A 26,792-nucleotide genomic window follows, 5' to 3' on the forward strand; every position below is an offset into this window, starting at 1 on the left:
CTGTTCCATAGTAAATAGGGCACACCTATACATCGTAATCGCGTCTTAACTATTCAATTTGCCGTCGTCAAACCGTGTAAAACTTCGCAATTCAATTTCCCCGCAGCGCCGTTCCAGATATCGCTAGGCTATGCCGCAGAGAATACCACCGGAATAAAAGTTCGGACGAGAAAGTTGATAAGACTCGGTTAACAATTACTCCTCCGAAAACGAAAGTATAGTTCGTCCTAGTTCGACCAGTTCCAAGTTGCACGACTTTATACAATCAGCTTCAAATACTCTATCGCCACACGTCGATGAGATTGCGCGGAGATTCATCGTTGATTATATTTTTTCAAAATAGAGTCCATAGTTTAATCAAGCAAAAGTTACTTCCAATAATCCAAGGAACCTTATAATATTAATAAATTATCAATACAAAATGCCCACCGTAAACTGTAAAATGTACACTGTAATTGCTATCTCTAAAATCTTCCAACAACATTTTTGTCCCCGCTTTTCCAGATTTTTAAACAACAGTTAATGCTCGAGAATAAAACCTAACGTTTCCGCGTATTTGCAGGAAATTTGAAATGTTTGACTATTGAAATTCGCAGGAGTTTATCGATTGCGCTCGGGGCAGTGGCTCGACAGTTCGCGTGAAAAATGAGCGGACATCCCGAGGCGCGGCGATGATCGATCACCGAGCGAATCGATGGGTGCTGTTCTCGATCGGGAGTCTTGCTCGTCGATCGGCGAGCTCGCGAGGCGGCCGATAGGGTGGCTGAACTTATCTCTAGTAGCATAGTCGTGGGACAAAGGATAATAAATGGGCGCGCTCGAGCATTCGAAAGGTGGACGGAGTTGCGCTTTCAGGCCGGACAACCTTAAATCACGGTTGCTGGCACCGCGACGTAGATAGCCGGCCGAAGGAGCCGCTCTATTCTATCCCGGGATGTCTCCATTTCGATAGACACTGGCTGGCTAGCTGAGCAACGCCTGTCCTAGGAGACCCGATCGGTCTTCGCCAGAAACAAGATCGAATACGCGTATGTAAATTCGTCGCGCAGCGCATCGTTCAGGAGCTTTCCAACGCCGGAAGCGTTTGAATTTTTAAATGCTAGATTAGAACATGACTTTCATCTTCTTCCATGTGTTAAATGCGGCGACGCGGTAACTGGGACACCCAGAGAAGTCGAGAATGCATAATTCTCCTCCAAGTCCAAAATTTGACAATTGAATAGGCGAATGCAAAAGGATCAAAGGGTACCAGCCATCCGTCTAAAGTACCCGCAAGCGACGTCCGTCGAACTTGAGCCATGGACGAATTAGCTTTCGCTTATTAACCCCAGGAACCGGTGATTCCGTAGCCGGAATTACGGGCCGCGTTTCCGCGGCCACAAATTTCGACGTGTCCTCCGAACTCGGGGACGGCGACGTATTATCGCATCCCGCTGGTCATTACGGTTATTATGCTCCGTTACGGTTATGATGATTGTTATCGTCGTTATAGCCGGGCGTTGCCATTAAGCTTCTTATTACGAGCGTTTAGTAGGCGTAACCTCGAGAGTGGCCCGGCTCTCCTTATTACAGCCGAGTTATTTAACCGGTGTACACCGCGTTTCCCTTCCGTCTCGTCTTCCTTTTTGTCGCTCCGCGGAAACCTCGAGCACCGGCCGCGTTTTAATTATCCGCGCGCGGATCGCTCGTTGTTATCGATAATAAGATCGGTTTTTCGGACCACGATGGTCTAAACGAACCGCTCGGTTATCCGTGTTTGTTTAACGTCGACATTCTGAACGCGGTCTTCTTCCGCGATGTATGGACACCCAGCAATTGATTTTATCGGCAATAATGCTCCGCCGTTTACCCGATTCACCGTCGTAGCCTGCTGCAACGCCGATATTATTTACCACCGCGGTCGAGGATTCGACGATTAAACCATTATACCTCTTATCGCATGGTTTCGACGCCGGCTGCTTGCCTCTCTCGTCAACGACGGCTAATGCTGATCAGCGATCGCTATTCCTTCTTGTGGAAAAAATTAATCGATCGAATTATTAACGATCAACGACCGTGATCTTTTAATCATTAATCGGAATTGAAACGTTACCGTCGAATAAAATTAACAGGTACACTTCTATCAATTGTGGGTTATTTTCTACATCATTTTAAAGCTAGTTGTTTTTCACATTTTGCTAGGTATTCTTATGTAAACAGGAACTTCAATGTTTAACCTTTTAGCTGCCTACATCGTGTATACACGTCATAAGGAAATGGCAATTTTATATTTTATAATAAAAATAATTCTTCTACGATTTATGTCAAATCTTATGGTAACAGAGTCATAAATTTCGTACGCTTTAGGATAATTTTAGAACAATCGTGAAAAAGATTATACACAGTACGATCGATGAAACGTGTAACAAAATTTATCTTCTAAATATATCGACTCAGCTAAGTGGTTCATTATTGATGATAAATGGTAGAATTTATCTTCGATCCGTGAGATGCGAATAACGAACGTTTTTAATAACGAGTCTGATAAGATATTACGGAGGAAAAGGGTTAATATTATCTATTTTTCCGGACAATGGAAAGCATTTTCACGCTTGCCGCGTATGAACAGAACGAAACGAGGTACGACTGTCGAGCATCGATCGATAACCATCATTCTCCGTGATTTACGTGGCTCGACGCGCCCCACATACCTAACCTCCCCTTGTCTTACCCGAGGACACCCCTGCGAGAGGAAGAGAAACGTCGCGTACAAGCTCTGAATGCGAATCGCGAGCACTCTGAAAACTCGGCCAGAGATCGCGCGAAACATTCGCTGCATGGCATTAGACGTCTGGGTCTTCTCGGACCCGTAAAGTCCTCACCCTTGCACAAGCATCGTGAACTGAATCCCCACTGCTGCATTTATTCTCTTTCCAAGCCTCCACATTTTACAATTCAACGGAATAATAGACGCTATATATTGTCCAACATTTAAGTCGTCTGTAGCGTCTAACATAACTACGACATAACCTCAACATTTAAGCAATAATTGATTCCCTATCGATGGCGTCGATCTGACAGCTTTCGAGCCTGATGGATGCAACACAGCGTCCCGTCGATTCGAGTGATAGAGGAGCATTTAATCGGCCGTAGGAAAATAAATAGCTGAACGATAGATCGTCGTTCTTTCGCAGACAATATTAGTTTTAAATTACGAGCGTCTATTCGCCATCGTTCGCTGGTAAATGTAACGCACTCCGGCTGCAATTAGCCGTGCGTCCATCTTGCTCCGCCGACTGGAAACGCTGCGCTGGTTGTTTGAGCAGCAGATTCCATAATGTTGTAAACATTAGCAGCGGCGAACAATGCCGTGCTCCGTGGACCCGATGTTTAACCGGCAGCCAGCATTCACGCGGAAAATCATTATTCACGAACAAATGTTTGGCAATTTCATTGCTTAGCGGGGTGATCAGGTTTTGATGAAACGCCGAAAGAAATCACAGTGGGTGTTTGCCGCCGATGAAAAATTCATTACGCGCTGCTCTCGATTTTCTTCCCTCTCCATTTCCATGTGAGAACTTCTCCCACTGTTATACCAAAAATGTTCCAATATTTGCCGGACAAACAATTCTTTTCGCGATGCATTTCTAAAAGTATATTCGAATTTGTTGCGGCGAAAATTTCAGTCGAGACTTTTAATTCGATTTCCAGGTATTAATGACGTGAAAGGAGAACGGCGATTTTGATTCGTGTAAAATCGACTTCGAAGCTTGGCCAATCTATTTCTCCGTGAAATTGAAGTCTCGCGTGCTCGATGCGCCTTAAACCGAATCCCTGCAGGCGCCGGCAGGGATTAACTGACCGAGACACTCGCGCGGCGTTAATTGCAATTAAATCCGAGAAACCGGCGACAGTCCCCGGTAAACATAACCTTCCAATTATTATTCCTCCGTCCCTCCCTGCGGCCATTCCGACTTACATCACGATTACTTCGACCGTGCCGGCTAACCGTGAATAACGATAAATTGCTAATTACCCCCGGGCTGCTTTTCCGCCAAACTCTCGGGAAAGCGAAGCAAATTCACCCATAAACGAAAGAAATCGTCGAAGCCTCGTTTCTTAAATCGTCAGGGAATTAATATCGCGGATTGCTCTTCCCTTTTTTATCCTTTCGATGAAGGGTGCAACGATATTAACTAAGAAAACTTCTATTGGAATTTTTTCAGCCTCGGGAAAATCGAATTTCAAATTTTTCAAAGTTGGCGATTTTCAGGCGTTCAAACTTCGGAACTTTCAATTTCTCAATCTCGCGGGTATTCCCGGTGTTTAATTTTTAAGGGTGGAAACTGGGCAGCCAAACTTTGAAAGTTATCGAGCCACGCTATTATTCAAACGGGATTACAACAATATTTAATTTTCTATTTTTCATCAGTTCCTCTGGCGGTATTTAGATTGGCGAATTCTTAAGTGGAATCTCTGCGTAAAATTTCATAATAACTGAGTCGGATATCTCAAAAGTGACTAAAGTATTTTTGTATTTATTTATTATTATTGTCTTAGATCATACAAGGCTTATACAGTAGACTATAATAATTAATAAATTTTACGGTCTTTAATAAGTTAGTTTCTATTGAAATCGATGTATTTAAGGGTTGCGTTTCAAAGAATACCAAATATATAGTGATCTAAGAGATTTAAATCTTCAATTCCCACTAAAATAATAGCAATTATTAAATGAACAATATACACGTTTGAATGATTACTAAATGACCACATATGAGGCAAAATATACGTCCATTCTTTTACGAAAGTATTAAAACTTAGAAATACCTTTGAGATAAATTGTAGGAATTGTAACAATTTTCTATAGGTTCCTCAAATTGATTTTATTTTCTGTAAAGGTATTTCTAATCGTAATTAAGAATAATTAAAATTATATTGTTTAGTAAATATTAATAAACACATCGAAAGCGTGTTAATTACTTCCTCTTAATTAAGAAAAAGACACTCACGTTTCAATGTCAATTTTTAATATTTGTCCAACAAGATTTTTCCAACCTTTTCATTTCACTTTAATATTCCGTTACACTATACATATCTTCTAATTCACACAAATTAAAATATTTTATTTTTAAATGGCTTGTAGTAGCGTACATTTCTCAACGAATTGTTTCCCTTTCTACCAGTCAAAGCTTTCCATAATATTACCATCTTCCACGCTCTTTTCGTTAGTGCATTCGTAAGTTAAGGTCACTATGTATACATGCCTATCAAATATCGAGTATCGGGTATCGACTATCGAGTATCGAGTATCATACACGATATATCATAGATTGCATATCATATATCAAACTGAAGATTGCAGAAAGTCCGAATAAGTAGTTACCGTAATTGCAAGGTAGCGCAAGGACACTTCTCGGAGAATCCAGCGTTAAAATAACCGTTCTTGGATGAAACGAGAGCAGCATTTTTCGAGGAGCGTGCCGCGAAATCGCCGCACATTTAATACCGCGTTGCGCGAGCCATTATTTATTGAACGACTTGATAAATGCGCGGCGGAACGCGTCCGGAGGCAAACGAATTTTCCAATTACGCGCGAGCGATTCCATGGTGGAACCTATGGCCGGCGGCATCGGTCAGATACAGTCTGAACCACAGTCTAAACTATAGTCTGAACCGGGAGGAGAACTTCTTCTCCTCGAGGATGTTTTATCCGTGGTTTCTGATCGGCGCGTGAATCATAGGCGCGTATCCCCCGAATAATTGCGCGCCGCGCGTCGGACGAGATGGCTACAAATTGCCGCGGCATTACGCGTAATTTATAATTACAAGCCTGGGAGAATCCGGCCGATTTCGCGGAACCTGTTCCGCGAGCAAAGTCTCGGAGGAAATGTGCGAAAGGAAGCTGCCGCCTCTGTCCTTTTCGAGACGTCCCTGTCTTCGTCGTAACGCGAACATTGCGGATCGATCGTTACGTATTTAATCGGCGCCCCGTTCGGCTTAACGGCGTTTAATGCCGATCATGAGCCGGATAATTAAGGAAAGATGAGATACAGTTAGATAAGCAGGACAAGCCGGCGCGCTAACCGTACCTTTTAGTCACGGTTATAGCTGCAACGATGGCTCTGCTCGCGATGTTGCTACGATTTCGGCGCGGCTATGCGCCATCCAGCCGCTGCGATCCTATCCTTATGTTTGTAACGTAAAAGACCTCGCTGCATCGCCGTCCACGCCTTCGTTATCGTTCCGCCACGTTGCTCCTTCCATTTTTCCTCTAATTACCTTGCAACTACGCTGCTTAGACGTCGTTCCCAGCTACCGAAATTACACAGAATTTAGGAACTTTGTCGCTTTTCAGTTTTACGCTTTTAGGTTACACGAAAACTTGAATATCATTCTTTATAGTTCTATAGTTTTAGGAATGTACGTATACACGAATGTTGTGTTAATTTATATGAAAATGTTATCAGAAGATTATAAATTGTTAAGTTTCACTATTTTCTATACATATGTAAATAAATGTAAAATTTCTTTAATTTATATATATCTTTATTTAAATTTTCTTTAATAATTACTCAATATTTCGATTTTAGATGATATGAAGCAAAACAATCTTCGAGGTGTCACGCAACTCCACAAAACTTGCACATTAAATTTGCTATCCTCCTATTTTTGTTTTTGGAATATACATAGTAGTTTCTTCGTTTTTGTTTATTAGTTTCGGAAACGAGTATTAGCTGGTGTTGCTTTAGCTGTCAGGAAAACCTGTCGATCGCATCATGATGGGACGCACGGAATGTATTAGGTTGGTGCCTATGAAATATCGGAATTTTAAGTGAGTACATAAAACTGTATATCTTTTTTCAAAAGCTACTCCCAATGCGAGTTCAATTCATAGATGTCTGTCTTCAAGAAATTCTGATTTTTCGGATCAATGAACTATAGTGTGGAATTTTTCAGACTGTCTCCATTTACATACAGTTTAGCTTATAAAAGCTACGTATACGTCGTACAAAACAATTGCGAAATTAAATGAAGTAAAATATAAAATTTTATAAAATATAGATCTTTTGCCGACAGACTTTCACTATTTTAAACATTTAGGACAGTTTTTACGGGCTAAATAGCATATAAATGAAGACAGACTGAAATAGTCCATATCAGAGTTTATTAATTCTAAAGATCAGAATTTGTTTAAGACAGGCATTTCTGTATTGAAATCTCGTTGAAAAAAGGTGTAGTAAAGCAAACGGAGCATATTTTGATTAAATCAACAGCTTTTGAAAAAAGATATACAGTTTATATATTTACTTAAACATCCGAAATTTCATATGCACCAACCTAATAGTAACGACCTCCGAGTTTTCCTCAGGAGGAGGTACACTTTCAATAAAAAATCATGAAATCGGAAATTCTTGTGTACTGTATTGCAATGTTGACATGTTCTGAATGCATTAAATAAAATTTAATTAAAGCTGGTCAGCCCGAACCACTCCCTTCATATATTTATTATAGTCCATTACACTTTTAGGTTTTTGTCTTTTGCCTTTTAGGAAAGGCTGTCCAGCGCTGGAATATATTTTTAATGAGGAAATATATCCCGTATAGGATTCGCATAGCATCCGAATGGGTATGCTGTATTTTATAATTTTCGACGGATTTTATACTTTAATTTAAGCGTCCACGCCATGGTATCATTCTTTCATCAATTCTGTTACGTACTGAGATTTTCTCCCGACGTTTTTTCTTTCCTTCTTGAAGGCGTACGCTAGATAACGTCGGCGGTGAACACGGTCCTTTCATTCAAAAATAGAATATCTAATTCGCCGTATAGACGCGAGTTCAATAAGGGTCATATATCCCCGATTCTCGGTACCATCCGAGTTGTGATCTGGGTCACGTAGGCCCGGTCCCCACTACCAAATCTTCTAGTTCAGCAGCATATAAAAAGGCTAAGATTTTTCTTCTCATCGGGCAGTTTCAAGTCAAATCGCGACACGAGACGTAGCAAGATCGAGCCAAGTTCTCCTTCGAGCAATAGTTAACCCCCGCCGACGTGGTGCGTAAACCAGGGAGCGTGTCTTAGGACCATCGCGAATCTTACACTACACTTACGCACTTGTAATAGACTGAAGTTGTTAGATTATATTAGTTTACTTGCAATTCAGTGTACAAGTTTATTTCATTCCATCTCCCAGTTCGAGTCAGTTGTTGGTAACGATCTCACAAAGATACACCTTTACCGCTCGAGGTGTATCTACTAATATTTCTATTGAAATTACGAGGCACAATTAGAGTCAATCCAAAACCCCATTACCCAATCAGGTGGCGACCCGGCGTTGAGAGAGACATCGGCCAGTCCACGAAACCAACTTCCTATCTAGGTGGCGACCCGTTGATGAAAGAGGCAACGGCCAGTCTGCGAACCAAACCTATCCCCCAGGTGGCGACCCGTTGATGAAATAGGCAACGGCCAGTCCACGAATTTCCTATCTAGGTGGCGACCCGGTGATGAAAGAGGCATCGGCCAGTCCACGAAACCTTATACCTTTACACCAGGTGGCGACCCGTTGATGAAAGGGGCAACGGCCAGTCCACACCTACCCTACCTTTATACCTAGACGGCGACCCGTTGATGAAAGAGGCAACGGCCAGTCCGTGAAACATCCCTACACCTAGGTGGCGACCCGTTGATGAAAGAGGCAACGGCCAGTCCGTGAAACCTATCCTACTAGGTGGCGACCCGGTGATGAAAGATGCATCGGCCAGTCCACGTATTCCTTTCAAAATATTCGCACAAACTCATTTACCTCCGGCCACGTGTGCAGTGGCCCTCGGCTCGTAACAATTCAGATGTTTTTACCAAGATTAAAATTTTCTTCAGGCTTTTTGGAAAAATAATCAATTATGGGTTGCAATTTAAAAAGTCGATCGGTATTATCCGGTTTATTATTATTGTCGGAAAAATGTAAAAATGATTATATTTGTTTAAGTCTATTACGGGACAGTGTTTTGCAAAATATTGGAGTTTCTATCAGTGGATTTGTTGACCAATAATCAATTCATCCTTGCTTTTTTAACAATACCTATGAGGATAACAAGCCCAATCCATTTTTTAAGTTCAACTGCCGTAACACGGACAAATATGGTACTTTTTTATCTAGTTTCTTTCTACTGCCATGTTGCTAATATATTCAAATAAATCGTTCCCAGTAAATAATTCTGCGATATCCTCGGCGCTCTGTGTATCTTCGGAAAATACGCAACGAAAAAATCTGCAATGTTTTCTTCCCATTCGGCAAAATCGCTTGTAACGTCAGCCAAGTCGTCCGCACATTCATCGTGAATAATCGTATCTTCTCTTTCGTCTGCCACGATGAAAGGGCACAAGTACTTATAATAACAAGAAACCTGCTGTCTTGTGTAACTTATGGTTACTTGAACAAAACAACAACAGAACACGACGCCATATTGGGCGGTACCATGTGTGTTACACCACTGTCGTGTCGTCGGCTGCTGAGCGACAATTTGCGCGTTACACCACTGTGGTGGCGCCAGACTGTATAGTGTTAATATTATAATTCTGGATGCCTGTCTCAGTAAATTGCAACCAAGACTTCTTGTAAATTAATTTGCTAGTAACTCCTTTTGAGAACCGATCTTTTTTACATTGCATTGCAGATGTTTTTGTTTTATGGGGAAATTCTTGGATTGTAACATGATAAGCGAATGCATTATGCAACCTGCGTTTCGCACGGCATCGTACATTATTGTGCAGGCTCTCCTTTGACTTGTTGGTATCAATGGATTGCTACGAGTAGCTATCACGTAATCGCATTGCGCCGGTACTAGGCGAGACAGTATCAAACGGATTTTACTAATTCCAGTAGCATGTTGCAGCAATAGCTATGCGATGCGCGGTACTCGGACATTGATATACATATTGGCATTAACGAGTTTGTTATTGGAATGCTATCGCGTCCATCTCCAAATCACCGTATTTGCAGAAAATACGAGATCTAAGAAAACTAATTCCAACGAAAGACTATAAAAGAATAGAAAGTAATAGACAAATAACGATATGGAATAATATAGAAAATATTATACCGAGTTTCAATTTGGGGGTGCTTATGCACGGTTCTTTATTTATACAAAATATACGATTTTACAATTAAATGAGATTTCCCTTAAAGATGTCTGGTGTACGACATTCGAGATACCTTAATGGACGGCTTAAAAACGTTCTAGAAACGACCTGTGTTAAAAATAGACATATTTTAGACGTCTAGAAGACATCTTATGGATGTCTTATGCGCGTCTGTTTAAGGATGTCTTTAAGACGTTTTAACAACGTTTCAAATTGAATCTGAAATATCAAAATATGTCCATTTTATAAAGTCAATTGTTCAGGTCAAAACTAGACGTGAGGTGGTCGTTTAAAAGACGTCTGGTTGTTGGTTAATCGAGACGTCTTGTCCTACAAATGAAAAACGTCCTGTGTCAGGACGAATAAAGGCGTCCAGTACTTATTGGACTGGACGCCTTACAAACATAACCAGACATATCTCTTTCTGAAATCTCCATTGATTGAAAGAGCAGGGGATCGCTTCCTCGTCCAATGAAAAATTCAGTTTTCACGCGCCTCTCGCGAATTTCCTCGTAAACTGCACACGGAATCCTTTAATGCCGGCACATTTCACTCAACTCTCGAGTTTTCCATGGAATCAGCCCAGGACGATCCATTAAAGCCCGTGTAACGTTAAACCAGTTTCCAGAACGATGCCTCGCGTCTATGTTTATCTGTAACGCAGTCTCTCCGACGATTTCCTCGATCACGTTCGCGCATTAATGCGCGCGAAGAGGCCGACCCTCTTTGTCATTGTTCGACCGAGAAACGGAATCGTGAAAGAAGGGGCTGTCGCAATCTACATCTAAAGAAAGGGGATTCTTTCACTTACTCACGGTTTGTGTGAGTAGCTAAAAATTAAAATTACTATCCTGAATCAATATTAGCGTAAACGTTATTGAAATATCTTCAGTGGTTCAACTCGTCGAATCTTCGAAATTAAAGCAACGCGCGCCGCTGCGGTAACTTGGTTCTCGCCTAAAAGTTCCATTAAAGTCCTGGGCAGCCAGTCAGGCATCTCTAGGCAGCCAGGCAAAGAGTCAGCCAGCAGGTCGGCGAATCGAGAGGCTCGCGTTCACCCCGTTAACGTTGAATCGAGCGACGGAGGCCGCGGACGAACGACAGCGGAAGCCAATCTAATCGACAGCAGGGTCGTGTCCGCACGGTTATCGATTCCTTCTCGCGTTCTTATCGATAATTTACCAGGACTTATCGATTCCGATCACGACCGCCGCCCTGCGCCGGGAAAAACGCCCCGGGAAAGATTGCCGAGTGATAAACGAGTCAGCCCCGGCGATAATTAGTTTATGTACGCAACCCTCGCGCACGGACATGACAGTTCTAATTTCGGACGGCTAGGCTATCCTCCCGCGACGAGCAAAGACTGTCGGGGGACGAGGAGCCGTTAATTACATTCCCATTTAATTAAAAGACTCACCAGAGAGGTGATGAGGTAGCTGTGATAGTCGCTCATCATTCCTATCTGCTGCGCCTGCTTCAACACGTCGTAAATCCTCTCGGTCGAGCAATCCAGGACAATATGCGACTCCGCCGAGTTTTTTATCTGCTTCAGCAACGGCCTGCAACAAAAAAGGTCCTGCGTTAGTACAAAAGTCGCGATCACCGCCAATTTTCTAGCGATACTATTTAATAACTCTTCCTTTATCCGCATAGCGAGAACGTACTCGCTTCGGCGGTGATTAAATATTTCATCTTCCAAAAATATTGACGGAACCTTAACATTGGTAAAACACGTTAACACGCTGGAGGGAGTTAGAATCGAGTTATCCGTTGCGTTCGTAAATCATAAATTTATGGAACGAATGATCAATCCGCAGCGGCGCGGGTACAGAGAACATTACCATTAAATTTGTTCGCGTAACAACTGTGTGTATCGCAACGGACGTTAATAATCGGCGAGCTCCGGGCAGCGTGGATTTTTCAAATAGTTGCAGTAACGCCGGCTGACCGATAACTCGATATCAATCGGCCGTTTAACACGGCGAAACAGGACACAGCCGCCCTTAACGCAGTTTGCGCTTCGTAAACAATTTAATAGGCGGAGCTGAGCCGTCGGGTAGACCGACAACAACGTTTAACAATTCACGAGGAAGCGCATCAATAATTTTCGACATTGTCCATATGCTCGGCGCTGATCCTAGGGATCAAGTGCGAGTCCACCGCGATCGAAATCCGATTATCCGTATGCAAAGGGGCCGCATCGCGCACGTAAGCGGCGCGGTTGCGCACGCCAGACGCGTTTTAAAACGCTCCGAGTCAGCAGCCGAAAGCGACTTGGGATCCAGCAAATTACGATCGCGGATCAAACAGCGTCGACCTTTCGGCAGTACTCGCGGAACGAGCTTCTCCAGGGACGAGCTCCTCCAAGTTCCGATTCCGGAGATGCTCCGGCGCGGAGTCTACTTCTCTGATCAAAATTTCATATTGCTAGCCCAGCCGAGCTCGGCCCCGCTTCCTCTCATCCAACATGCACGATAATGCGAATCTCCTTATGCGCTCCGTGGAACTTGGACTGCGCTCATTGTGCGAATTTTTCATGCGGCCTGTATAATTTACTGGAAACTCGCTTTTACGTGCGTCCTTCTGCCACACCCTCCTTGGAGTGCCGGTCCTTCCCCTGTAACCCCCACCCTCCTCCTCCTCCTCCTCCTCGTCTTTCGTCCAATCTCCCGTGAAACAATGAAACGCGCACGTGCCATCAGCGGGGATACCGAGGAGCGGTACATACCAGAGTCGGGCCGCGCGTAAAGCCGTCACCGACGTTTCCGCGTCGACGGACAATTCCTTCCGATTCTCCTATACTATCCTATCGCGAAGTGACCGTCCGTGAACTAGATTTATTGTTGTGCAATCTCGTCACCCGCTGACCGAACGAAAGTCACTCTTCAGGCGAATTTCAGAGCTACTAATACGGCCATTAGGCAGTTTCCGGGGTGTCGTCAAAACGGGGCGCCTTTCTACGAGACGATCGTTCGACTGCTTTTGTATTATAGCATTATTACAGTACAATATGTTTCGATATAGTAATATTAATAATATAAGTAATATTAATGCGATAGTAACCAAATCGCGGGACTATCATGCACAACCTACGCTATTTTCCTCGCACAGTAATATTAATATCTAAAATGTAAGTAGAACTTGCATTAGTTCGCAACTAAAATAGTAATGTCCCGATCGATTTAAGGGTAAATTCCAACCGAAGCAAATCTGTTAAAAGTCCCGTTGCACCCGTTCCGAAAAATCGACGAGCCAACTGCGAGTATAAACATCCCCGAGGACGCATTAACGCGGAGTGCATCGGTCCGTTTCTATGAATTTTTTCGAGGCAGCCAGTCAGCGCGGTGCATTCTCTTTGACCCTGTGCGACGATCAGGCGGTTCCTAGACCGCTTTAAAAATTCAGCTCCACTTTGTAACGCGGCGCTCGTTTAAGCGCGACCCGTGCACCTGCGTACACGTGTCCGAGGGCGCCTCGTTGCTTCTTTATTCAGAAGCGGTTTCGCGCGACTTCCGGCCCCTGCGAATCCGAAACGGATCCTGCGCCGTCGACCGAGACGTTCGAGGCGGCTCGATTTAACAGGCATCGAAGAAGGATCTTATGGGGTCACAGTCGGCCGCCAGACTAAACAATGTATCATCTCGCTTTACGAGCACTCGTAAACCCCGGTTTCCGTTGAAAAGCAGTGGGTGTAACCGTTTTACGGAGCGCTCTCGGACACGGACTCTTAATCGAAGTTCGCGGGCTTATTTCGAGCGAGCGAAACCCGGCGAACAACGGGCATAAAGTTTGCATTGGGAATGATAAGGAATCGATGGGATCGAACCAGTTCCCGATCGGCCCCGTTTCTCGTCTCCCGGATCCCGGCCTCCTCGACGTTAACTTAATACCATCGTCGAGACTCTATTCTGAAAAGGCTCGAACGGTCCAGCGTAAGCCGAGCAACGTCTCTTATTTCTTTTCCTTCGCCCTCTCTCCGCCTCTCACCGTCAGCTCCTCGCCGCGCCGTGCCACTTTACTTGGCTCGTCACCGTTCTAGATGGCTTTCAAGATACCTCCGGAGATAGTAGTCCTCCTGGGAGGATAGGCTGCTCTGCGACCCAAAGATACTGCCGCGGAATCGCTGGCGACAAGCCCAGTCTCTTGCAATTTTTTTCATCCTTCCGAAGCACGAACCGCGAACAGACCGAGAGACCATTGCGATCGAGACACTGACGCACACTGCTCGCTTTTAAAAAAGTCGAAAAATAACTATTGACATTCTATATTGAACTCTCTTCTTCGTTTTCTATTAATATTGTAATCGAATTTATTCCCCAATTGTCCATTTCTGTTCACACGCTGGAGGACAGGGAATTTTAATGATTTCAAATTAATGAACTACTAAATACATAGGTCAGAAATATAATAAGTATTTTCGGAATTAATAGATTGTATTAATGTACATGTAGCTAATAAATACGCATATGTTAAAGTACGTGAGACGAGAATTCTTATTTTCTGTCAGTAGTGTATTAAAAGGGAGACTCTTTTAGCCAAACATTTATTTTTACAATATTCTTAATATCCAATCATTATATTGTTCAGAGACATCGTCGTAATAAAGAACTTGAAGTAAATATTTATGTAAGAAAGTATTTAAGATATTATATTTAAAGAATTTTTAATTTCATACATGGAAATCAAATATTAAAAATTTTTGTAAAACTGGGAGCTGCAAACTAGCTTCCAGGAAATGGCGAGTTCAATAAATAAATCTACTAATAAATAATTGCTGAAATTTGGAAAATTCTTTCGTTATCGAAACGACGAAAGGAGCTTTCTCGAGAAAATGACGAGAGGAGAATTACAAAGTAAAATGTTTTAATATCGACTCGTAAAGATTGGAAATCTTTAATAAATGAAAATAATTATTGTCCGAATTGTTGAATTTATCGCGGCAGTAAGAAAGTAAGTGGCGCATAAATTGATATTAAAGACAGTCTGCGGGGCGAAGTATTAACGGCAAGCCGGATAGCGAGCGTCGATGCCGGTTACTTTTATGGCCAGAATTATACCGACATCTTCGGCCTCGAATTTGCGAACGCTTTTAATAAAATCGCAGAGCTTTGTGATCGGATCTACGAAATTGCGACGGTAATCTTCGGCTTGCGCGGGCGACAATTTTGAGTAGGATAATGGCGCCGGCACTAGGATGACCGCTGAATCGGTAAGGATCTCTCAATCTCCGGAGCAAATACTAATTTACATCTTGAGTCGTGACGAGCGATGCTAATGGCCCCATGATCCGCAGAGTTAACAGTAATCAAGACTAGGATGAAATACGCTTCCCAATCTAAATCTTTTCCGAGCCGCATATTTCTCGGAACAAGGATCATTTCTCAAGATTATATTGCGTTTCGAGAATTTATAAAACAATCGCAATTGTCGCGTTTATAAATTTACAATCGAGAGACTATATATTATTTCGTAAGGTAACAGAATAAATATATTTCAAAATATGGGGAAAGTCAAGTGTAACACAATAATAGTTTCTGTGAAACTAATCATAATATCCGGACATAAATAACTCGCATTAATGGGTGAAATAGTGGAATAATTGAAATGAAAATTCGTTTAAGAATTGATATACGAATCGTTCGTGGATTAAAGATTAACGTTAACAACCATTGGCAACCGAACCGCAATAAGCGTATGAATATTTAACGATCGCATCGATAACTTTTCTGTATTCGCACTCAACGCTAATAGCCTCTAAATTTTTGAAAATCAGTGATGCGATTCGCGTCGCGGGTTCGATGAATTTTTGACACTGATGTCGATGATCCCTTCGCAAGTACATACATATGTATAAACGTGGCGTCGCCAGAGAGAGCGAGCTTCACGTTATACATACACTCGAACCGTGGAAACTCGGTCAGACAACTTGTCCGGCAATTTGAAATTCATTTTGTTCCGCCGGTAAACTTCCGTGGTTACGGCGAAAAGTTGTATTCGCCGCTGAATCGGGCGCTCGGAAATTTCTCTCACTTAAAAACAATCGTCGAAATGCGCGAATTCTCGTGCTCGACTTTGCTCGAATTTTTATCCAGACACCGAATTATGCAATTAGAGGAAAGAGAGATTTAAAATTGATCGAGTAAACGTTGAATTTTAAATTGAAATTGAGATATTTAAGGGTTGCTTTTTAAAGAAGAATACACAAAATATATAATATCAATGTGTACAATACTTAATCGTATCTAAGACACTTAAATTTAGCATATTCTCGCTCGCATGACGAAAATTCATCATTTCACAAACCATCACCAATAGACAAATGACGAATATTCGTCATTTGTATGTTATAGAAAATCACTGATTCTTGCTTTTTTAATTCGAAATAAATTATATTTCAATTTTTATCAAACAGAGATAATTTTAACTAAAGTTACTATAACTATAATCATGAACAACATTAACAAGTTATGTTGTTTTTATATAGATCATATCATTTCTACAGATAGTGTCAAAAAATACCGGCATTATGCCAATGAAGGTGCAAAAAATTACCGTACGAATATGTGTTACGAAACAAATTAAATGAAATAAACTTGAGAATAAATTACTTTCAAAGTAAACGGATTCATTATTCTTCTTATTTCGAAGAGATCGATTAAAGTAACTGGCATAATTATTTTCTATATCTTTTTATTTAGCAAAGAATTTCAAAGTTAGTTGTCAAGGAACACAGCAGTAGAAATGGTCGAAGCAAAACAATTTAAGACAAGTATAAGTAATTAATGTACTGCTGATATATAACGTAATGTATAATACAATATAATATAATAAGTTTGACATAACTTTGACGTAACCACAACATAATCTTGACACAACCTAATATATAATATAACCTGACATAACCTAATATATAACATAACCTGACATAACTTAATATGTAATATAACCTAACATAACCTCGATATAACCGAATGTACTCGCGAATAAAAGAGTACATATATACTTTAGAAGCGAATCTCGATAAATTCTACTTGTCCAAGTGTCGAACTACTTTCATTAATGTAACGCGAAATTTCTCGGGGGTGTCGCGTTGCCAGGAAATGGACTGTTTTACGGAATGGAGGACGCCGAGCCAGAACAACATTTAATCGCGTGCTACTCCCGCTTGGCCATGATACTTAAGCTTCCTTTCCCTGTTCGAATGTTCCCAACAATGTCTGGAACTCGACCATTCCCTGCGAATGCGCGCCGAGGAGCAAAACGCTCGCCGACGATAAGTTTCGCCGGCTATCAGGGCGAAGTGTGCAGCAATTACAAAAATTTCTGCAGCTCGTTCTCGACATACAGATTTTATAGAATAGACGCATTAAGGCTTCCATCCCGAACAAATAGGATAGCAGTTATCAACTCTGAGGAGAGATCTTTGTTCAAAACGATTGCGCAACTCTTGCGTACAATTATTAATACGTTACCGAAGGGATATCGCAGATTCAGCATTATAAAATTTATAAAAAATAAATTTACTTATTAAATAGGATCATCCTACATGTAATAACGTTTCAAGGCACAAGCTCCACATCGAAATCTATTGGTCCACATATCCACTAACATCCTTAAAACAATGCAACGCCAGCGCATCGAATGAATTCGCTTCGCCACAGGTCAGGAATTCCGGTGCAAACACAGAGTTCCACGCGCGTCGCGGGACAGTAAGCGTGTTAATGAGCCGCGTTAACATTTGTGTGCGTTTAGAAACATTACCGACACTCTTTCCGTCGCCGCTCTATCCCGTTTTCCTCGGCTGCTGCTTTGCTTCACCTTTCAACGGGTCGTTCATTCAATGAACGTCGTTGGTTGGCGTGCCAACCAAAAACGAGAGACCGTCGGTGCTGTGGCTAAGAGGAACGAGAGGAGAGAAAGAGAATAGGAGAGACGGTAAGCCAGCCTGGGTCCACCCTAGGGGAGAATCACTGCGTCAGTTACAACGGAGTCTCCTTTCTTTCCGCAAAACCCCGGGGAGCTCTGTAGCGGTAAATCGGCGGAATTTTTCTAAGGTCGTGCACACGAAGAATTGTATATTCTTCAGGGACTACTTTGCCGCAAGAGTTGCACGCACACGCGTGAATCGGCGACGTCCCTGGAATAAAAGCTGGCACGCTGCGTTCAAAGAATAACGATTCCAAAGTTGGAACGCTGCCAAATTCGGCACGCTCGTATTCTTCTTTCGAACTGCGATATCTTTCTAGCGCATCTCACGGTTCTTCAAAGCTAATCCGCCCACTATTTCGAGCGCGCGGCAGAGTCAACTGGCCATTTATTCGCGTTCGTTTTTATCTAGTACGTGTAGCCGATGGGAAAATTAACACAGTTAACACTACGCCGTCCGGCGTCACCACAGCGGTGTAACGTGCATGGTACCACCCAATATGGCATGGTGTTCTGTTGTTGTTTTGTTTAACCCTTTTAGTTCCGAACGACGATGTATCGTTTTGTTCGCTACAATTGCGAAATGTGCCAAAGACGCAATATCGTTCCGCAAACGTTGACGCCTATACGTCAATGAATATTGCGTATACGCTAGAGCGATATGGTAGATTCCTCGATACGGTATAGTTTCTCGAGATCGTAATCGCAATCTATTTATGATAGTTATCAGATAGCTCATGTGTCACATCATGCATCGGCATGACGAGACTAAAATCTTTCTTCCAGTATTTGGACCGTTTATTTTGAAAGTGGTGTAAGTCCGTTTACTCTTGCTTCGAGAAAATTAAAGGTTAACATATCTGCCAATTAAAAAAATTTAGGCAAGTTACATGAAGTCTAGCAATGTTTCTACTGTTTTATCAATATGTCATTTGGTTATATAAATTTGTTTTAGGCGTATTTTACTAAACTGATGTATACCTACGGGCTGCAAATGGACTTACACCACTTTCAAAATTAGACAATTGTAAAAATCGTTTAATTTCAATTTTAGAAAATCAAATATCACTTAAAATATACTTCATATTAATACAATTTTGTTTACAAATAATGACACGATATAAAATAGAAGTAGTATTTTTAATTTTGGACCCTAATTACTTTTTTAAAATTACAAGATATTGATAGTATTTACTTATGCTCTGCATGTGGCAGTGTTTCGCAATATGCATGATGCACTGGATGTATATAAGGTAATAACTCCTTAATGTCTTTATATTTTTCATAAGTAAACAGACATGTCAACATTTCAATACAGAACACAAGAGTCTCTGATTTCATGATTATTTCCTGAGCAAAACTCGGACGGTGCTACTACATCGCGTGCGTCCCATCATTATGAGGTCGACAGACTTTTCGGCCAGCTAAAGCAACACCAGCTAATACTCATTTCCGAAGCTGACAAACGAAAATGAAGAAACTGCCGTGTATGTTCCAAAAACAAAAGAAGAAGGACAACAATGTGCAAGTCTTGTGGAGTTGCGTTACATCATGGAGATTGTTTTGCTTCGTGTCATCTAAAGGAGGAACACTTAGTAATTACCAAAGAAAATGTAAATAAAAGAATAAATAATTCAAACAAATTTTATATTTAGTTACACATGTATATTTTGGAAATTTCATAGAAATAGGGAGACAGGATTGAAAACTCATGAGAACTAAAGATGAAATTATTAAAAGTTGAGAATTTCTAATCTCCCGATAATCTTAAGAACGGCCGGCGACAAGCGAAGTAATCTGGATTAATGCTGCAGGCGCCAAGCGAAAAATTTGTACGAGACGTTGAAGAACTGTTATTAGGTTGGTAAGAAATTAATGTTGGTTTTCGAACTTTCGAACTTTGACGAATATTTTGGACAACAACTCCCTTTATTCTGTTTACCTTCCAATGTCATCTTACAGTGCAGATGTCGTGTTCATGCTGATTGGTATGCTTTTGTTTTTACTGTTAATTTGTGGTTACTTCAAGTTATTAACTTCGCAATGGATACTAAGCAAGCTCCTATAATATTTTTATATCAATATAAACTGGGCCATAAAGCTGCAACTGTGACTCGTAATATCAACAGTGCATTTGGAGAAGATACCGTAAATGAAACCACGATACAGCGTTGGTTCAAAAAATTTTGAAGTTTTGACAAGAGCCTCGAAGATGAGGATGGTCGTGGACACCTTCTCTCGTCGGCAATGACCAACTGAAGGCACTAGTTGAAGCTGATCCACGAACAACGGTTCGAGAACTTACACAGAAGTTAGATGTAAACCATGCAACAGTTATCGACCACCAGCGACAGCTAGGAAAGTCAAAGAAGCTCGACAAATGGGTGCCGCATGAGTTAAGCGTAAACCAAAAGAATCGTCGTTCCACCACACGTCGCACAATTAACGCTACAAAAGTTGAATGAATTGGGATATGAAACCCTGGCCTATCCAGCTTATTCCAAGGATCTGTCGCCAACCGATTACCACTTCTTCAAACGTCTCGACCACTACTTTCAAGGGAGCATATTTATCAACCTAGCTGCTGCTGAAAGTGTGTTGGAAGAATTTATCAACTCCAGAACAACAGAATTTTACTCTACTGGAATTAACAAAATAACAATTTATTGGTAAAAATGTGTAGTTTGTAATGGATCTTATTTTGATTAAAAAAAACTTATTCCGATTTGTAATATGTCCATTTAAAGATATACTTTGGAAATCGACTATATTTTCCTGACAACCTAGTACCAATAATGAATCATTACAACAGCTATAGATATACGAGAAATCGTCTCTTCGTGCTAGAAGCTCGTCGAGGAGAGAAAACAGGCAGAAAATAACAGGGAAAGGGGCGAGGCAGCTTCGGCTAGCAAGAGGAAGACGATTTCAAGAAGTCCGAAAAATCTAGGGGGGATTTGAAAGTCAAAGCGACGTAATGCCATTCGAAGGGCATCGCGCGAATTAAGCCCGTGGAAGTTCGAACGCGAGGAACTGTTTCCCTAAGATCCAGCCAGCGCGTCTGAAATTACAATAGCTCGCGGCGAGCGAAAGCGGATTACCATTCGTAATCGGGAAAGAAAAATATGAACGGCCCCGGAGACACGAGTCATCGGCGCGAAAGTAATGTTATTATTCGGCACTCGTTATCGCGAAATTCCTGGCGAGGGGACCCACGATATTTCCAGAGGGCAAGAGTGAAACGTAACTCTCGCTAACCGGATTCCTCCATCTATTTGTGCTCTCTTCTCGGCCACGTGATCAAACTTATGGAACGGGTCGTCGCCGTTTTTAACCGAGCAAGAAATTTTAATCAAACGGTGCTTCGATGCTGCTCTTCTTCATGCGGGCTTTAATATCTCATTCCCCGTTCATGATAAACCTGGAATTCTCCGATTTATTTGTTAGCCGATCGCTTGGCTAATTTTATGCATAATTGTGCACAGAAAATATTTCCTCCACTGCAATTCAAACCGGATTTTATACTGAATTTCTTGCAAGTAAATTCCTTGGGTATTTATTTTTATTTAGCGTGCTTCATTAACATTGACTAATGAAGGGGAAAAGATTCGATTTACTTTGATTTTGTACTGTTTTTATCAGAGCAGCTGTTGGAATAATGTAATTTTGAGATTATCTTAATTGTTATCACAATCTTCAAATGAGAACGCAATTCTACCTTATTATAAAACAGCAAAGCGTTATCCATGAATCAAAATAATTACACATTTTTGTACAGATTAAAGGGTTCATTCATTTTTGCTTCAATACATAACAATTACAATGCATTTAAGATAAATTTTCCCAAATCATCGCAAAGCTTCCACACAAAACATTTCCTAATTTCGTCTGCAAGTCGCACAGTAGATAATTGATATCCGTCAGGTAGTATAAATAAAAACATCCGCGCACATTTTTATGCTTTTAACAGCTGTCAATATTTCTCTAAAAATTTTTGAAGCCAGCTCTCCTGCCTGGATCAATCGGTAAACATTTTTAAACTTGACCCCTAGCACTCGTGGCGAACATTTCGCACACGGTTTAATAAATATAACTGCCAATCATTTTTTATAAATCGAAAGAAAATTGAAATCGTCTGTCACGAAAATGTGGAAATAAAATGAAGAGAATCAGGAAAGAAAAATCCTCTGTTGTTGTCAAGGAAATTATCTAGAATAAATAGGTTAACGCAATTCGGAAGGAAGTTTTATTATTGATAAAAATAGCTGAGAGTCGATGGAAGAAATGCGAAACGAATTGTTTCCATTCCGCGACGGAACAGATAATTGTGGCGGTCGGATAATGTATGGAAGCGAAGAAAAGTCTGGAACAATATATTCGCCATAAAGCGTGGTACGTGACCGAGCCGCGCGCATATATTCCGCGGGCAGCGCGGATTTCGTATTCAAAGGCCTTATCCCCTAAAAAATAACCGCACGCATTCACACGGTGTATTTATACGATGCACTTTGTCACCGGCACGGCGACCCAGTAGTTATGCCATAGTTAAGCGGAGGCACGTGCACGCGCATAAAGACGACGCGGGACCTGCCCTGCCGTTTATCACGCGAGCCGAGGGACAGAAGGAACTCTGACAAATATCAAATGCTGCATTACCCTGGAACACTAACACCGCTGGAATCAATTCCAAGGAAATTATTGCGGCCAACTACGGGAATTTATGGCCGCGAACTTACTTGCAGTGTACGTCCGTAAGCGGCTCCGGAAGAAAGCTGCTGTGTCTGGTAAAGCGCGTTGCCGTCGCTGGAATAATTATACTCCTTTCAATTTATTTCTGCGTCGATGTAACAAATTGCAATCACAATTAAACAAATTCTGTCTTCTTTAATTACAGAATTATTTGGATAATTTTACGAGTTATTATTATCTCTCATTTGGCAGTAATATTAGAGGGGCGAGTCTCGTAACGCGGCGAGTAACTCGTAAAATATTTCCCGTACGAAAATACATTTGAAATAAAAGATGCATAGTTTTTAGTAGCACGCATAGCGTCTTCATCAATTTTACGTTATTTTGATTTTTTTATCGCGATACAAAGGTCACATATTTAATTTCGCCGATGGAACCGTAATTATTCCTTCACGAATTCGGATAAAGCGTTAAAAAGTGAGAAACGTGAAAAAGTATTGCATAAACGTGGTCTGGGACGCATGGTTACCGAGAGATGGTATTTTAAAAATGTTACAACCGAGGTCGCCTCCCCTATTCGTAAAAGCAGCGTCAGACTCGCGCCGGTAATTACGTCAACAGAAGCGTGTTTCATCGCGTTCGCAACAAATTTTTAACGAGCCAGAAACGCGTAATAATCGAGCGACGGAAAAATTGAAATTTCGTCGGAGAGAGCACGTTTCGAAACGAGAAAAGTAATTTATTCCGTCCGTCTGTTTCGACGGCCGAGTTCCATCGCGGATGGTTATCGTTGTGCAACTATCGACAATTGTTGCGGCGGAAAAAGAGAACAGCTCTCCTTGCGAAAATTGAGTACTTCTGATTAATTCTCCCTCCCCCCCCTCTCTCTCTCTCTCTCTCTCTTTCTCTCTCTCACACACTCTGACTGCTCATATTCGTGATTTATGCTCGCGCCAAGGATGAGTTATCCTCGCGCCTCGTTTCACCCCGAACATTTTGTTAGAAATAATTTGCGAAACTGCGAGCTCTGAATTCGCGGAGTTGCCTCTCGCGTGCCCGCCAACTTGGAAAACTTGTTAACGACATTTCCAGAATTCTTGCTGCCCGTTATTATACCGTCGAAAGCGAGATTCCTCCGTCGAGAAATCTTTCCTTTAATGAAACGAAAATCGCGAGGATCGAGATTAACTGAAGCTACCCTGTAATCTTCTGCAAAATAACTGTTAGCGACGCTGATTCTGGGAATTCCTCTCGGAAGAGATCCGCGCGCGTCTACATGGAGGCGAGTTTCGCTTTGACATTCGGGGAATTAAACGAACGCTGTCTTATTTGCTAATTAAGGGATCGTCGCTGTTTGATTTTTATCCGCAACGGGAATTATCAAGTGTATTAATTAACTCTGATAAGAGCAATTTCCGTCGTCCAAAGTAACACTTATTAAGTTGGGTGACGGTGATTAAATTATAAATAAATTAAATAAATTGAATTAAATTCACTGCACACATTATGGAAATTTCTGTCCTGTGACATAACGTAAAGCGCGTCTGCAATTAACATCTCAGTCAGCCATAATTTAACGTAATCAAACACGGAAATGGCTTTGAATAATTAAGTAATTATACAATTTCATAAAATTACGAGAAATTTAATAACTTAATTAAGGCAGTTTGAAACAGCGTCGTCCTTTTACGCCCTTGCATGATTTACCTTTCTGATGTAATTACATTTTACTCGCTATCGTATATTTCTCGATACTTTATTATTTAGTTGATTGTAGTATCTATACAAAAATATATAAAATCCTTCCTCAACGCTGGAATCTTGATAGCGTGCGAATAAGAAGAAAAGATCCCACCTTGTCGAATTACAGATTAAACGGAGATGCGCGCAACGCCCTTAACTCAACTCTTTCTGTTCCAAGAAATTTTAAAACATCGTTGAAACGTGTGTGGTTAAACCTCGTTAATTTTGCTCGAGAAGCTATAACAATATCTCCGTGAAAAATTCGCTAACGAAGTAGAATGCGCCGTCAACAACCCCTGGAAGAACTCGGCCATTTCCTGTCTCATTTTCGGCGTTAACCTAAGTCTCGGTGGCTAGCCACGAGCATTATTCTCGCAACACACATGCATGCTCGTGGATTGGAGTAAGCGAAGACCTCCCAATGGGGTATGAGGGCCGAAGCAACCGTGGAGAATAACTGGTTGCAGTCTGCAGAGCGTTTCGTCGAATATATCGCGCGCCGCGCCGTCGCCGCACCGTCGCCGCACCGGCTATTGCACAATAAATATCGGCAAAAAATTGATACAACTTCCGCGTCGACGTGCTCCCTGATTTTAACGACTTTCCGATAACGCGCGTTTCGGTATCGCAGCCAACTGGCAGATTTAATGAACCGTCGGCTCCCCGATGGAAATATTAGTGCGATTCGGGATTTAATGAAGGCGAAACGACGCGCGCGACACGGAACTGGCAGATTTGCGATCACCGGTTATCACTGAACTTGATTCTCATTGTTGTGACCGCGGATATTTACGCTCACTCGTAATTTACCCCGGCAGTTTAAGGAAACAGAAGTCGACGGACAATCGCTTCCTTTTCTTAAAGATTTTACTACGGTCGATATGGAATAAATCTCATCGCGTGCTTCCGGTATATTAAGTTGTCTGTAAGCGATGGGATTTCAGCCTCGATTTTGTGATATTAATGGTTCATTTCTGATATTGTAGGTTAGTTGCTATAGTATACTTTTTTTACTATTTATTAAAATCTCTGTTGTTATATAGTTATTATTATACAGTTAAGATGTATACGTTATCTTGCGAAGAATGGAAAGAAGATTTAAAAGTGAAATATAAGAATCCGTTTACTATATATCGCCTAAATAATAAATTATAAATATAACATACCTATATGTATTGTATCTATTAGTACAACATTTAACATATACTACCGTATAATCTATACAATAGCATTTGTTACCTCCAGTATACTTTCAGCATTATTCCTATTTCCTTGCTTTTAAATCGTTCTTATAAAGGGTGTCCCAAAAGTCACGCAAGAAGTAATTTGGATAGAAAACACAGATTTATAATTAAAAATTCTAAATTTTTTATTGATTTATATAGTATACAGTATAGGGTTATGTATGGAATAGCATATCGGGTAAATGGCCTCCAAGACTTTACTGACACATACGCACTCTTTTGTTGAAATTTTCTATGATTGTTTTGCATAGATGTGGCTGAATTTCGTTGATACAGCGCTCAATTTCTTCCTTCAAGGCGTGGGTGGTCGTGGGCTTGTTGATATAAACCTTAGACTTTAAAAAACCCCAAAGAAAAAAATCTAACGGCGTTAAATCGCATGATCTGGGCGGCCAATTCTGATCACCAAAACGGGAAATTACACGACCAGGAAATGACTCATGCAGTAATTGAATTGTTTCTCGGGCTCTATGGCATGTGGCACCGTCTTGTTGAAACCACATGCCGTCCACATCCATATCTTGCAATTTTGGCACAAAAAACTGGATTATCATGTCGCGATAGCGAGCAACATTAACCGTTATTGCCTGACCAGCTGCATTTTCGAAGAAGAATGGTCCGATGATGCCTCCGACCCAAAATCCGCACCAAACAGTTACACGTTGTGGATGCATTTGTTTTTCAACAATCACTTGTGGATTTTCTGAACCCCAAATGCGACAATTTTGTCGATTAACAAAGCCATCAAGATGAAAATGAGCCTCATGTTGTTGCGAACTGTTGCTGCGAAACTTTCATTATTTGAAAAATATTGCTCAACAATAAAAATGCGTTGTTCTTTTGCGTAGCGCTCCATCTTTAATAACCCTGAACTGTCAGCTGTCATTCTGTATTTTTTTTTTGGTTGGCAACACTTTACCGCACAAATGGCGCCAAATTCAAATCTTGCGTGACTTTTGGGACACCCTTTAATTCATCCATCGCTTCTGCCACAATCTATCTGATCAACAATCCAAACAAACAACATTAGACCGTTTAAATTCTTCTTAAAATTGAACGATACG

The 26,792-nt window shown here is 41.4% G+C and overlaps 1 protein-coding gene across 2 annotated transcripts in view; it reads right to left on the reverse strand.

Moving 5' to 3' along the window:
• Kair1d (Kainate-type ionotropic glutamate receptor subunit 1D) overlaps positions 1–26,792 on the reverse strand; it is a 205,829-nt gene that overhangs the window by 40,266 nt on the left and 138,771 nt on the right. For both annotated transcript variants that reach the window (XM_078177539.1, XM_078177540.1), the window contains exon 5: positions 11,544–11,685. In XM_078177539.1, coding sequence (XP_078033665.1) covers positions 11,544–11,685 — 142 coding nt within the window. The remainder of the gene's footprint in view (positions 1–11,543; positions 11,686–26,792) is intronic.

This window comes from Augochlora pura, chromosome 3, assembly GCF_028453695.1.
Source record: "Augochlora pura isolate Apur16 chromosome 3, APUR_v2.2.1, whole genome shotgun sequence".
NCBI classification, from domain to species: domain Eukaryota; kingdom Metazoa; phylum Arthropoda; class Insecta; order Hymenoptera; family Halictidae; genus Augochlora; species Augochlora pura.